The sequence below is a fragment of the Cricetulus griseus genome (genome assembly GCF_003668045.3).
Source record: "Cricetulus griseus strain 17A/GY chromosome 1 unlocalized genomic scaffold, alternate assembly CriGri-PICRH-1.0 chr1_1, whole genome shotgun sequence".
Classification (NCBI taxonomy): Eukaryota; Metazoa; Chordata; class Mammalia; order Rodentia; family Cricetidae; genus Cricetulus; species Cricetulus griseus.
Window position 1 is genome coordinate 52,690,198 of NW_023276807.1, and position 16,056 is coordinate 52,706,253.

Below are 16,056 nucleotides of genomic sequence, written 5' to 3' on the forward strand. Positions count from 1 at the left end.
CAAAAACCTATCGACTTTGAAAAAAAAAAAATGTGCCTTTCCTGATATCATTCCACTCAGCATTACTCAAAGATATTCTCTGTTTCTTTGGAAAAGCTGTAACATCCTCTGAGACATTTGTATAACTGAGATATTTTTGTCTAAGTTGTAGAATAACATGATTAGATTGTGTCATGAATAAAATGCTCTGTCAGAGAATAATAGCAACTTGTATATTTAAAAAATAGCCTTGTCAACAATCTTATTTTTCTAAGGATAACACTGTCTAATAACACCAAGTAATTTGCTTAGCAAGTGCTGGGATTAGAATGGGCTGTCTCTTGAGCTACAGATGACCTTGATCATATATATATATATATATATATATATATATATATATATATATATATCCCACAATTTTGTTTTATGAGGAGAACTATCCAAAGGTCACTTCTCATTCTAGTGGAAAGAAAGAAATATTATTAGGGGCTTCTCGGGGCTTGTAAGGGAGAGAAGTATCTAAAACCTTTCTTAATGTGCCCCCTCCCACTTCAGCTTAAAGTAGGTTCACTGAAACAAAACACAAACTGTTCTTCGTACATTTGAGTGACCTTGGGAAACATACCTCTGTGTACATTTGTGAATTCTTAGCTGGGGTGTTTTGTTAAAGACTGCAGAATCATCTACTCTTTTGAGATGAGTTATATCCTCTTTTAAAATACAGGATGCTATAAAATATACTAAGGTCTTGTCTGGCCCTTCCATTCTACATAAGTTTAAATGGTACCCAAACACACACTCAGCAGTTAAGCTAGTTAATCTCCATTGGATTTTTGTGTCAATGTGTTCTTTAGATAAATTGCCACCTCGTAAGGTGTCTGCAGACTTTTAAATTTCCCTAGTTTATTAAGCAAACCTTGAGTCAGTTCATGCAGTGAGTTAACTTAGTCTGCTGTTGAAACTTCTGGTTCCATGTTTCATGGACTCATGAAGCTTTCTTTTCTAACCCTATTGTCCTCTCTCTCCTTGCTCTCCTTTCCCCCTCTCCTCCTCCCATCCTCTGCCTCCCTTTCCCTCCTCTCCTGTTGCCTCCTCACCCCTCACGTCCCCTCCATTCTCCTCTCTTCTCTCCTCTATTGTATCATCTCCTTTCTCCTGTATTGGCTTGTATTGTCTTTTCCAGAGCTGGGGATAGAACCTGGGGCTTTGCAAATTCTAGGCAAGGGCTGTACCAGTGAACAATGTTCCCGCCTCTCTTGTGGCTTATTTAGCAAAGCTTACTGAAGGAGCAGACGTGTACATGGTCAACATAAGGGCAAGTGAGTCATAACCTATTTGTGTTTTGTTCATGCACACACTCTTGCCGTCTTTGAATTTTTAGCTATAGCAGCTTTAGTTATGAATATTACTTGTACATGGTAATGCGATGGCCAGGAAAGGTTATTTTTCAAATATTCAACTTGCTGTTTTTCCCTGACAGCACATTTTATTCAGGAGACAGTCTAATCGTGCTATTCTATAACTTCTTAGACAATGTCTCAGTGATACTAATGTCTTGGAGGATGTCACAGCTTTTCCAAGTAAAGGGGAGTGTCTTTGGGTAACTGGTTGGGCAGAGTTACAACAACAAAGCTACAGTCTCTTTGCAAAGCCAATAGTCTTTTTCTGGAGCCAGTCTAGCCCTACCCAGCACCAATTTGTTAAGCTAGAGTTCCCAGGAGCTGGGTGTTCCTTTCAGGTGCATTATGGCCTCTGCTGATTTCCCAGATCCAAAAGAGCATCTCTTATCTCCTCCAGGCAGTTTTCTCCCCTTGCAAGGACCTATATACTATTCAGCAAAAGATTAAATTGCTATGCAGGGGAATAAATTGCCAATCCAGAATGACAGTGCTTCTGTGGTTCCAGTGTGGCTCTGACTTTTCCTGGGGAGAGCAAATGACTGCTCTCACCATACCCCTACTATAGAGAGAAACCACGTTGGCAGGGTAGCATAGCTCTTCCTGTTTGGCTTCTGCTCAGAAGTGTTTCACCTTCAAGAGACAGCTAAGCAGTTTCTAGCAGTGCAGGGTGCTTCCAGTAGAGGAGCTCTGTGTCATTCTGCACAAGGATAATAATTTGGAGGGCTTGGGGCTTAAAAAAAAACCAACAACAACAACCAAACTAACAAGATATGGAAGATGGAAAAAGCAGTCAGATTTCTAAATATATAAACGTTGAAGATACAGGTAAGGTTCAAAACTTTTATTTTTGTAGTTTGCGTGCTTCATATATGAATGTTAAAAAATAGCTTTATATATTTCATTGAGAAAACCTCATGTTTACTTAAGTCTCCACAAGTAAAAGGTGTCTTGACCACACTGTCACTCAGGAAGGACAGGCTCTCATGACTGCTCTTACCAACTGTTACTCCTGATTCATGTTAATTGTCCAAGGAAGCTGCCCTGACATTTTACCAGGGGTGTGCATTTGTGCCATGGTCCTAATCTATTGCTGCTGTCACTCTGCTTTACTAACAAAAAGAACAGTGTTTTAAACCAGGGAGAGAGGGACCCATCCACCCAGCATTACTTTTGTTTTAGCTTGAGCTACTCTGTGTGATTCTGAGAAGAAATCACTTAGTATGGAGCAGAAAATGCCAAATTGTTATTCCGATGTTGATCAGCATGTTTGCAAAAGTAGGTGGTAGTGTAATGCTCAAAACTTGTGTTACAAATAAAATGTATTTTGTGTTTCATATTATATGGACATTAATTATACTACTGTAAAGCTCAGGCCATGGCACTCACCTACTGACAAGGCTGAGGCAGAAGGATTCAGAATTCTGAGTTAACCTGGACAATGTAATGAGACCTTGTTTTAAAGTAAAGTAAAATAGTTTATAGTATTTAAATGATTATACTAAGTTGTGATAGTGTAAGTGTATTTAGTTTTTGTAGTGTGGAACTTCAGGCAGAAGCATGACGGATTCGTGTGAATACTGAATATGGAAGATAATCATATTGAAAAGAGATTAATTTTTTCTCTGAACTCATTCATCAGTTTTATTATGTAAACAAATTAATGGATTCTGAATTCTTGGCAAACATTTGCAATAGAAAGGCTGTCTGTGTTTACTGAATGCCTTGCCATTATTCATTGACTTCTATTGCAAATGAGGCCTTCTCCCATCACATTCCCAAAGAAACAATGGAATTCCAATGTGGACAGACATTATTTTTTGTTTTCCTTTGTCCAGTGTTTATGCATCAGTGCTGGGTCAGTGACACTCATCTGGATGCAGTACTACAGCAGAAAAATATCATGTAGCAAACTTCACAGTAGCCCCCTCCATCTTGCTTTTGCTGTTGAGTTTAACTGAACAGCCCTCTGGGTAGGAATCTGCCAGTCATTGGCACTGTTGAGGTCTGGGTTGATGCTTCTCCACATTAATAGTGGCAGTATTCATTGCTCAGCAGCTTACCTAAATAGCTTCCTTTTAAGGGTCACTTGCCAAGGTCAACTTTAGTTAGGACACTTATCTGTACATGTGATGGGCAGTCAGTGAAGTCTGAAAGCACAGACTCAGAACAGAATGGAGAGGGGAAGAGAAAGGAATCTAATCATATGACAAGGACTTTCCTAGTCTTAAATACTAGTTTTGGTTTCCAAATCCTATTGTTAAGGCACAGAAATGTCTAGCTTCCTTGGCAATGATTAGTATCCCTGACCTATATTGCCATAGTAGATACATTCTCTGGCAATACGTTACTACCTTACTCATGCTTTTTCTCCTTGCATGTAATTTGCTAACTTACCATGGAAAGTGCACGTGCATTAACGCATTCATAGCCAGGATCAACATAAGAATCATCAAGTCCTCCTTACCCATGTTCGTTTGTTCAGACAGTCTCATTCTGTAGCTCAAATTGGTCTTCATTTCCTATTGTTACCATTTCATCCACCCTACAGCTGTGATTATAGAGGTGCGTGGGCTAGCCGAGACAGTTTTGTTCTTAATTGTCATTCATAACACTAAGTAAAAACTAACCCAAATTATGACAAACTGCTCACAAAGCTGAGGTAGATGGGTGCAATCAGCATTAAGTTGAATCTAGCTCACCTGTGCAGAACACCATTTGTGTATTGAAATCCATTCTCTCTGCAGTCCTTAGTTTTTCCATCCAGCTCCCTCAAAGAGAAGGCTGTTATGTGACATGACGTGTAAGTCCTGTTTGGTCTACTTCATTGGTTTTTGGCAGCATTAACAAACAGAATGTGACCTAGCAATATATGTGTAGAAGCCAAATGGCAGATTGACAGCATACTGTATTCAAGCAAGAAGAAGAGAAAAGATGACAAAAATCCAAAGAGTGTGCATAGCACTGTCTCTCTGGCAAGCTCTTCTGACAATTGTAGCTTGGTGTAGAGTTTAGCCATTGCTTCAGAGCAGCTGTAGCTAGTCAGTTGACACTGCATATCACTTGGGACTTAATTGCTGCTTTACAATTCAGGGCTGCTGTGGATAAAAATGTTAAGCACAATAGCTAGGAATGTGAGATAGCTGCTACCTCATTTCCAGAAATTAGCTTCTATCAAATGTCTCATTACTCCCATTAAGTAATGATCTAAGAAGTTTTTCCAGTGGATTGTGTCAGGGCTGGACACATTGAGATTGTATTATAAAAGAAAAATCACTTCAGGGAGAAATGTTTTTAAGAGTCAAAAGGTATTTTGTTTTAATGTGCATTTATTAGTCTTAGTTATTTTGATAATCCCATAAGATCAGCAAGTCCACATAATAGGGGTGATATATCTGTCTTTGGTTTATATCATGACCTATTTTTATTGTTCATTTGTAATTTATGTAGAATTATATCCATTTGTGGAGTATGTGGGGTTTGGTTTTAGTAAATGCCATAGGATTTATTCTGAAAGAGCCTTCAAAGGAAGCTATTGAAGTGGGGCAAAGGGCTTCTTTAGCAACATGTCAGGCATTTAGACACCACTGGGGACTGTTCATGGATCAGCACCCTTGTACAGGAAAGTATGGTGACGGCTCACTGAGGGTGGTACATACTCTTCCTGTTGTATAGGGGCAGGAAGAACACCCAGCCAAATTTGTTATTAAGTGGAATGCTGTCAGCAACTGAGTTAAAGCAACCTTTTTCCTCATCAATTAAAGACAATTGCAATGGATTCAAAATTAATATACATGCATAGACAGTTTTTCACATGAACTCATATTGTTTGGTTAAAAGAATATGCTGTGAGGTGTATAGATATGTTCTCTGCCATGATTTTATGACCCAAATGGTGCAAATTTCATTTCTCTTATTGTAATAAAGATTCTGCTAACATAGCCAACAGTAGATGGATAATCACCAAGCTTTGGTTTGGTTCTAAATTCTAAAGAATACCTTTAGTGATATTTGAAAAGGCCTTTTCTTGAAATAAGTAAAAAAATGACTTTGGTCAGAAATGATGTAGCTCAATGCTACCTACCTACCATGCGGAAGTCCCTGGGTTAACTCTCCACACCACAAAAATTAATTGGTTGACCTAATTCCTAATTATTCACAGCAATGATATAAGGTAGCAGCACATATCATTGACGTCCCCAGATTTCCAATGTTAAACTTTTTCTTTCAGTGTTACAAGTGGAAGCCAGGGTCTTACAAATCCAAGCAAATGCTATACAATAGAGCTATGCTTCTAGCCCCTTTGTCAATTTTGTTGTTGTTGTTGTTTCTAAATTCTAGTTGCTAAATAAGAAAACTGCAATTTTTCCCACTCACCCATGAATTCTTTACCTAGAATGCATATAATCTGTGTAAAATTTTTCTGTGGTTGACATCACCCCTGTTTTCTGAATGAGAAATTTAGGAGAGTCAGGACTAAAGTTTGTAGAAGGCATTTGAATGAGACCACCCTTCCAAGTTTAAGTGGTTTTGATTCTCCGTTCATTTTTCTGAAAGCTGTGGTCCCCAGTGTGCCGTAGGCAGGAGGAGAGCAGGAAACAAGAAAGTGTATGGGGAAATCTGAGCTGAATAATCAAGATGTTGACTATGCTGGTTAGGAAGAATGAAAATAAAAGTAGAAGAAATTTGGTTAAAAATCATAACAAAATGTGATTTGGAAACAAATGAAAAATTAAAGCAGAATAAAATGGGAAGAAAACCATACATGGTGGGTCAAGTACAGAGGAACTTGGACCCACGCAAGTAATAAACTAGGAGTGATAAGAGACAGGGGATTTTAAAAAATCTATGTGAATAAGTCAGTAGATAAGATGAAAATTTCATCCCATAATATATTGCCATCCTGAAAAAGTAGACAGAATCTTGACTGACTTGATGCTTTTTATGCTGATTGATATCAGTGGTGAACACTGATTGACACTAAGCCCAGCCGTGGTGTTCACAGCCGTGGAAAGGAAGAGAGAGAGGCCCTGATGCTAAGTGCTCTTGAGCTGCAGGACTAGGTATTTGGCTTCATTTAGTGTGTATACTCAGTGGTCCAACGGTCATCTTAAGCGTTGCTACCATAGGACTGTCAGGTTGGAGAAGTAAACATCAAGTTACCACATGAAGATCTGATAAAACAAAGGATGACTTGTTTGTAGTCTAGGTTCCAAACAGATGAGTCTTACAACAGATTGTACATTTCTAGAGAACTCCAACTGTCTCTCTTTCTTCAAAAGACTGTTGGCAACCAGACACTTTCATTGTCAGCTGTCTAACATGCACAGTGTGAGCATATACATAAAATATATTTGCCAAAATAAATGACTTTATCAGTTAGTGCTTCTAAAAATCCCTATCATTGATGGGATCTGATACCACCACATTGAGCTTTGCTAGAGACAGAATTTCATTTCATCACAATGGTGGTTCTTTTTACAGAACAAAGTGTCAAACTTTCCCCTCCTCTTTTTTTCTCCCTATCCAGCCACGTCTACATCCACGACTGGGACCAGCCATCTTGTAAAGTGTGCTGAGAAGGAGAAAACTTTCTGTGTGAATGGTGGTGAATGCTTCATGGTGAAAGATCTGTCAAATCCTTCAAGATACTTGTGCAAGTAAGAAATGAATTCCTTTGTGTGGCTTCTATCTATAACTGCTTGTTCCAGATGATGTTCCATTGCTTCTTTCCCCCATTTTGTGGCATCCTGTTTGAATAATGACAACTTATTTGTGGAGGGTGTTGAAATATTTACACCATCTCTCATCATCTCTGTTATGTCCAGAACTGGTTTTAATCTTTTCAGTGTTTGTGGGTATTGTTTATTTTCAGCTGTTGTTGGGTTGGTTTTTTGCTTGCTTATTTCTGTTTTTGTTTTTGTATTTTTTTTTGCTTTCATTTGTATAATGTTGCTTTCCTCATGGTTTTCCTTAATAACTGCTGAAAGAAATGTGTGTATATTGTATTAGGCTGTAACATTGGAGCCCTACTTCTTTCCCCATGAATAATTTGAGCTATGAGGTAACACTTCTCTTATCCCAATGCTTACCTGCAAAGTGAACAGGTCAAATAGAGGAATCAGAAGGGCAAAAGGTTAGAATGATGATGCTATCTCCCCATAATTATCTTTTGAAACTCTCTAAGTTGCTATTTCTAGTCATTAAAAAAAATAAGGTGCATGTGTTCAGAAATGCATTTGGTGTCTTATAGCACCATTGTCTTTGTCATAAGAAAGCAGTGTTTGGTCTGTGCTACTGTTATAGACATGTCTAGATTTTCCCTTTCCTTCTAATGACCCAGAGCACAGATTAAGTTGGGTGGTGGTGGCACACACCTTTAATCCTAGGACTCTGGAGTTTGAGGCCAGCCTCATCAACAGAGTGAATGCCAGGGCAGTCAGGGCTAGTCAGAGAAACCCTGTCTTGAAAAACAAAAACCAAAAGAAACCCAACAACAAAAAGAAATATAAAATTTATATTCTCTCTGGTGAATTTATATTCACCAGCAATATGAAACAGGATGGGGTTTTTGGTACAACAAAAATTTAAAATTTATAGTAAAAAGTCAATAGGATGATTAATTAAAATGCATGTATTTATTTTGTCATTCATTTTCAGTCTATTGATATTTGTTCTGTATTGGTTATATGGACTCATAATTGGTCATGGATAAAAGATGTTTCATATCTTGCACTGGGAGAATGCCTTCCTGCTATGCACAAAGTACACCCCCACCCCACATATAAACTGGAAGTGGTAATGGCAGCACATGCCATTCCCAACACTAGGGAGAAAACAGGGAAGACCAGAAGTTTAGACCAATCTTCTTAAGCTTTATCATGAGTTCCAAGCCAGCCTGAGAAATGTGAGACCCTCTTTCTAAAATTAGAAGAAGATATGCTCCTTGAATGGCAGTAGTGCCAAGAGAGCACACTTTGTGGAGGATGTATAGATGGTTTTATCAATGGCAACCATCCACAAAAGCAAATCATGCCTAGAGTGAAGCATAGACTTCTAAGCTCAGTTCCTCGGTTGGTAGAGTTTTTAATGTAGGAGTCTCATTAAGTTTCTAAAGCAAAATAAAAATGGCCAAGTATAAAGAAAACCAACTCATTTTATAAGCATATGACACCACACTGTGTATATTATTTGAAAATACTTTTAAAGTCAAGATTAGTTTTAATCATAAAAACTATTCAATGGTGTTTGCTGCCAACCAGTTTTCAGTTTTAGCCTTCAGTTCTGATGAATTGCTATAAAAACAGCACAAGATGTACCCCCCATATTTATCATGGTGAACGGGATGAACATATTTTATGGCCTCCTAAAGACCTTTTATCACATAGAAAATACCAGATGCAAAGAGTTACAACCTATAAGACGTGAAGTTCATTTATTACATTGGGAGACCTTGTGATTTTCCTCTGATCTTAGGCATAAACTATCATTGTGTTTTCATAGATCTCCTTGAAAGGAAGCATTTAAACATATTTCCTTCAGTTTTCCCCCTTTAAAACAGTTCTCTCCCCGTATTGTCTGTGCTTTGCATTTTTACCTCTGTAGAAAAGCATCTCAGACCACTGTGTTTTAATTACAATGATGAAATATGATCATTCTTTATCATAGGTTTCGCAAAGATTTATAGGCTGCATGAGTACATACGATAGTTTCTGAATACCTCTAAGGAACCAGTGCAGTTATTTTCCACATATTAATTTCACCTATTCTGCAGCCCTCCCACATCCTACACAAAACACGCAACCACATGAGTGCTGTTCATCTGTTCCATTTTGGTACTGTGCCAACAGCTATGAGTTTTCCTCACCCACACAGTTTCTCATTAAATTTTAAGTACTCTCCATGAAAAAAAAAAAGTGCTTCCTTCTTTTTGGTAAATCTCAAAGTGAAAAGGTTTTCTTTTTGTTTGTTTGTTTTGTTTTACATCTCTTGTAATTATTGAATTAGCAAACCTAGAATGAATACTTTATGCCCCTCAAAACAATTGTCTGGTGAATCACACTTGTCTTCCAGTTCTTGGAAAATTACCTTTCCTTTTATGTTCCTTGTTTTCATTTCCTTCCTTCTGTTTTGTTGTAGCTAGAATGGTTTTTTTTTTAAGATTTTTATTATTATCTTTCATTTTAGAATGAAAATCTCTGATTTTAGGTCTCACCCATTCTTAGAGTGTAATGTGATTCACACATCAAAATCATGCAGTGCCTTCAATTAAGAATTGGAGTACATTTAGCATACCAAACAGACTAAGCCTTGTTAAATGAAAAACTTTCTCTGATAAAGAAAACCATCTTCTACTAAAAACATCCATAACAGTAAAATTAATAACAACTCAGAATTTAAACAAAGTCACATAATATGCCATGTTCCATGATAATATATTGTTCACTAAAGCACTTGAATAAAAACAGAAAGCATAAAAATGTTTCATCGGCTCATTGACGTCCTGTCTATGAGGCCAGTTCATAGTTTCCATATGGCCCATCTGCCTAGAGCAAAAACATTGCTGAAGCATGAGCCATGTTATATGAAGGCAACTTTATCCTTGACCAAAGACATGACTCAGAAACAGCACAAGCCTGGAAATCTCCAAGGAGTCTCTCTGGTCACCTAATCCACTGTTGTCTTCTTGGGAGTTGAACTGGATTTTACAGCAAATCTCTTCTGCCCCTCTGCTTAGAACAAGGTGTTCCAAATGGATTAGCCATAATGCAGTTAAATGGTTCTCAGAGGGGGTTTTTGATGGTTACTTGGACTAGCCCATGGGGACCAAATGGGGATTTGAGCATTGGTTCTCATCTTTTATATTACTCTTCTCTCCACAGTAATTTAAAATTTATCCAAGAGAAAGAATTAGTAACTATTCCAGATTATACAAAGAGGAGGAAGGAACTGGTCCAGTGTCTGTGCTCTGATGCTCTATCATCAGATGGTTCAAAGCAACAAGATCCTTTGAACATGGAGTTGTCCAGATTCTTTCTTCCCTTCCCTATGTCTGCTGCTCTGAGCAGTTCAGTAGAGAACTGACTTGGAAGATGTGAGATTTTTTAATCTAAAATTTAGTTTTTACAACAGACAGTGCTTATAAATGTGATATATTGCCCAGTGGACAAATACAGGCTTACGTTGAGGGACTTGGATTTTAACCACCAATTTTGGTAAGCAGTCTTGTATCTTTCCAATTTTAACCCTCTGGACAATATCTTCATTTGTAACATAGAATTACTATGTTCTCCAAAAATTTTTCCCAGAGAATCAGACAAGTTAAATGAGTTCATTTCTGCCAAAGTACTTTTAACTCCAGAAAGACTTTTTTTTTTCCTCTAATAATAAAAGTAAATGGTACTATTCTCTCTGTAGACATGTAGACATTGACAAAAAATTATGGAGATGCTCTCTTATTTAATCTCTATTTTTTCCTTTTAAATAAGTTTTTATGTGGCTTTTATGTAACCACCAGCTAGCTTCGTAACTTTTCATATGATGGATTATTTATATATCTGATTGCTATATTAATATCTTTGATCACAAGTTTCCTCATTTAAAAAAAATCAAAATTAAAAGTCAAATCAGGCTACACTTAAAAGATAGTTTTCTTCAAACACTACTTCTTGTGATTTTTGTATAATCAATGTTTATATACTATATAGATCATGATATATTATGTATTGTTAAAAAGGTGCATCATTATATAAATAAGATTGTTGGTGATAAGATCACAATAATATGCTACCATTACTTAAACTCAGTAAAGGCAATGTTAATATTTGCTTGTTGAACAGATGTATGCTAGATCCTCTTGAAAACAATGATAAAAGATAAGGCATAGTCTCTGGTCCCTGGAAGCTCAGCATGTATAAGGAAATAAAATGGCTAAGTAACTAAACCATGCGAGCGAATGTGTTCCAAACAGCACAGGTCTGACTTCTAAGGTAATTAGAATTTAAAGGAAAAGAAAGGACTAGAAACAGAGGAGCCTTTACAAACAGCTCTAGTATACTAGAATATTCTACTATACTAGGCTGCTCTTGAAGACATAGTAGTTTTTCCTTTCCTTTATTTATTTTTATCACCATACATTATGGAATTTTTCAAACTATTTATTTTCATCATTTCTCTTTCCTCCTCCCCTATATTCTGTTTCCCCACTCCACTAGCTTCCTTCTTTCATATTACCTCTTGTTCCCATGTTATCCTGTTTTTTTTTATTGTCTATATCCTTCCTTGTGCATCCTTATATACATACACAAATACTAAAAGTTAGGATCTGAATATGAGAGCCAGTGTGGTGTGATGTGACATGTCTACCCAGAATAGCACCTCCACACCAGGAAGTGAAACAACATAAAAATTCTGTTAGGTAGTGCAGCTAGTTGCATTGTCTAAAGGCTGGGTAGGAACTCTGGACATTGTATTAGCTAGTTAGGGAGCCAGAGTACTTTTTGGGAACCAGGAGAATAAACACCATGAACACAGGAATATGTTTACCTACACATATTAGGGAAATCCACGGACTAAGTAAGACACAAAGAAAAAGTCACAGATACTAGGTAAGGCAAAAGTTGTACAAAATACTGTCATAGTCATAATAGTAGTGACGATGTCTTTTATCAGCAAATGGGTTAACATAAACAAGGATGACTAGAATTCCACTCTGATTCCAGCCACAGAAGAGCTTCTTCATGGGGAACTTCTGTGTTAATTGGGTACCATCACATTTATTACAAGCAGAGAGCATGTATGAGAGAAATTGATGGGACTCTTAGGAATCTAGATCCTGGGCTCTTCAGAAGACCATGTCTTCAGTTTCTTTTGTGTATCAAATCCTACCACTCTTAATCCTTGTGAATGTATTTAGACTTGGACTTCCTACAGTAAGTTAAAGAAAGTCTTGCAGGAACCACTTTAGGTGCACTTCTTTCTGGAATGGGAACATTGGCTAACCTCTCCCTATAGCTCACTTCCTTTGTCTTTCTTGCATCAGCTAGAAACTATGTGTGTTTTGAGTTCCCACGAGGACTGAACAAAACCACACTGACCTCTTCCTTTAGGAGATATAGGTCATTGAAAATAATACCCATATCTCAAACAATCAATTTAATAATCAATTATTGATATACTGAGTGTCATGATGACTTTTAGGGAGCTAAGGGTATGTTTATCGATGATCTTAAGGAATCAAAGACAAAGGCTTTGTAGAAGGGAGAGAAAATATGAAGCCATCACCTTATGTTAAATAAAATGCACCGTTTTAAAAATATTGGCATTGAATAATTTAAAAGAAACCTCATTATAAAACAAGTCTGTTAGCATAGAGAAAATGAGAAAGTGCCTCAGGCCCTCTAATCTGAAGTAAGGGTATCCCCCTGAGAGAAAGAAAGACTACAGATGAGCAGCCAGTATGTCATGTGTCACTCTAGCACAGGGTACATTGATCCCATACCTATTGAAGTTGTTTACCTTGACTTAAGGATGCATCATGTTGGATAAACACAGGCGAGGGTTTTAGTCTCTAGGTGAGCATTTCACTAGAAGCTATACAAACAGAGCCTTAGGTCAGACCTAAGCTCAGTCTATGGAAAGATGTGTTCCTAAGCACTGCCATACCCACTGTTAGTAGGAAAACATATTTGAGAGCCAGGGCAATATAGGAGTTTTATGTGCACGTGTGTGTTTTTTCTTAGTATTTACTCATGAGCCCTATGAGATCACTATATGTACTCTTGTTATCTCATGGATTGGAAGCTAGTCCCAGGGTCATAATAAGAAGGGGAAGACCCATACCAGCTGAGCAGTGATGGAAGGTATATGCTAGATCTGAAAGAAACATTATTGAAACATTTTCTATTTAGTATTTTCTTTAATGATGTTAAGGAGGGCATTCTCTTGAGTAAATAAATGGCTTTTGCAGATGGCACTGCAAAGAACACTAAGGTACAAATTAGAAAAACATATATAAGCCTCAAGTAATTTCCCTTTAAGGCTGATAACAGAATAAGATTCATCTTAGAAAAATGTAGACTAATAGTAACAATGCATTTGGGAAAAAATAATCTACAATGCAGACACTCAGCCAGTGAGTAGGCGAGCTCTGGCCAGAATAACAAGCCAGCTACGGGGTGAGAAAAGTCTGTGTTTGCAATGTGATACTGTAGAAAATCAGCCCAGCAGTCTGAGAGCTGAAACCGCGGGCAACTAAGGCTTCCAGAGTGACTTCGGGAGGCTTTAACATCAAGCACAAACCAGCCAGTATTCCCCAGAATGAGTTTGTTGACATTGCCATGACTTAATATTTGTAAATATCAACACCTAGTAGGTAAATTCATGTGTTTTACAGTCAAGGAAATGCCACAGTTAGTATTGAAGAAGAACAGAAAGATATGATATTCTTTCTAGCAGGGCATTTTAAAGACTGACCAAACATTTCAGTGTGGAATGATGACTAAAGAGGGAACACACTGGCTGTTGGCTTTCTTCCTTCTAGTGTTCTCAGGGGACAAAGATGAAACCAGGAAACAAAGGAAGGAAGATGTCTAAAGATGGTTTACAAGTTGACTGTAATTGATAAGTAATTTATAAAATTGGCCAATCCTATAGAACCAGATCTTTCTTGGGAATTTGCAAGTATCTTTGAATATGTCTAGATTCTGATTCTCAAAACACATGCCTCTATGATTGAATAATTAATAAATGTACCAGGCCATTCATGAAGTATTGTCATTATTAAAATTCACTTTTAAAATAAGTATTCAACTAAGTTTGTAGGTTCAATTAAATAAGTTAATTATAATTGTCAATGCTCCTGGTTTGAAAACGTATACAAAATTGTTAGGGGTTGCTTATTGGCTGAAAGAAAAGTCATGTACCTTATAGCCAAAGTAAAGCCTTGCACCTCACATGTAAGGAAAAGCCTGGACCCTGGGTTAAGGCAACTTTGAAAATTCCTTAGTTTAGAATTTATCTTAACATAGACTTAGAAATGAAATGATTTCATTAGGCACTCTGTGAAATTAAGAGCACAAAGTATGATAATACATGCCATTTTTAAGGCTAATGTAATTTTGAAAAATTGTAGTATTTTTGTTACTGCTGTTAGATAAAAGTCTTGGTTAGAAAACAGTTCTGCTTTATTGAATCCTAGGTAAACTGGTGTTTAAATAACAAAACTTAATTAGGTAATAGGCTTTCTCTTAAATAATCATAGCCCTTTCTCTTTAACATTTCGAGCACAGTGTTAAAGGTTTTTTTTTTTTTTTTTTTTTTTTTTTAACATGGGGAAGGAAATCCCCAGGTACTGGTAATTCCTACTAAAATTTAATTGGAAATCCACAGAGGAAATTCTATTGTAAACTATAGAAATAAAAGTAGATGTTAAGATTAGCTTGTTTTGACAAGTAAGTTTCCTTGTGAAAGTTTTTGGTGTACAAAAATTCTTTATCAAAAAAAAATTCTTTATCAAAAGCTGCAGTTAGAATAAGAGAGTATCCAGGTTCTGGGTCAGGCAATAGAGACACAAAGCGATTTGAAATGAGCACCATTCACATCCATCACAACACAGAAAGCACAGTTTGGACTAGGTCTGGACCAGGGATGGGACAAGCCAAAATGAAAGAACCAGGGAAAGAGGCCTTCGTTAAAAAAAGGATGGAGTCAGGTGATGTTAAATTGGAAGAGGGATGCACAAATAAAAACTGAATTTTCATTCTATTAAGAATAGCTAGCTATATTTAGAACAAAGGTCATTATGTTATGTGTTACTGGACCAAATATTCTATATGACCAGAGATAATGCAAGATCTGATAATGATAACCTCTCAGGATGCACAAAAAGTTCATAGTAATTAGAAAATGGATAGGGAAGATTATTTTTGCCCCATTTGTATGGTAGACACATGCCCTTTAACCACAGGCCTGACATATAAGATGCCTAAATCATAATTTCCTAATAAATTTCCTCCTTCTCTTAAGAAACTCTTGATTCCTTAGCTATTTATTCATTTAATAATCTTTAACTATAAGCAGCAAGATCTGTTCCTACATTAGATGGATCTTTCTTCTCCAACCTCCATCTGTCTGTTTGTCTCTGTCTCTCTTTCTCTCTCTCTCTCTCACACACACACACACATACACACTCACAGAATTCATATTGTACCATATTAATTATAGAAAAAATGGTGTGCTCAATATGAGAATTTTAATTTTTATCAAAAAAGCAAACAGGCAGAATGAAATAAATGGTCAGTGTGGAACATATCTGTAATTCTAGAATCAAGTACAGAAATGTCTGATAGTATTATTTATTTTCTTCAGAAGTGATTTGTCACTTTAGTGGCATCATCTTGATATATTATTATATATACTTGCTGACATTCTTTTTTAAAGATTTATTTTTATAATTATGTATATGTGTGGTGAGGAATATGTGCACATGAGTGCAATTGCCCATGGAGGCCGGAAGAGGGCATCAGATTCTCCAGAGCTGGACCTACAGGTAGTTGTTAAATTGTTGGATGCAGCTGCTGAGAGCTGCAATTGGGTCCTATGCATGAATAGCATGCACTCTTAAGTACAGACCCATCTCTCTGGCCCTATTATTGTTATTGTTAATGAACACAGATACACT

At 36.9% G+C, this 16,056-nt stretch overlaps 1 protein-coding gene across 8 annotated transcripts in view; it reads left to right on the plus strand.

The window, feature by feature from the left end:
• Positions 1-16,056, plus strand: part of Nrg1 (neuregulin 1) — a 1,004,076-nt gene that overhangs the window by 963,069 nt on the left and 24,951 nt on the right. For all 8 annotated transcript variants that reach the window (XM_035452267.1, XM_035452274.1, XM_035452272.1 and 5 more), the window contains one exon: positions 6,907-7,036. In XM_035452267.1, coding sequence (XP_035308158.1) covers positions 6,907-7,036 — 130 coding nt within the window. The remainder of the gene's footprint in view (positions 1-6,906; positions 7,037-16,056) is intronic.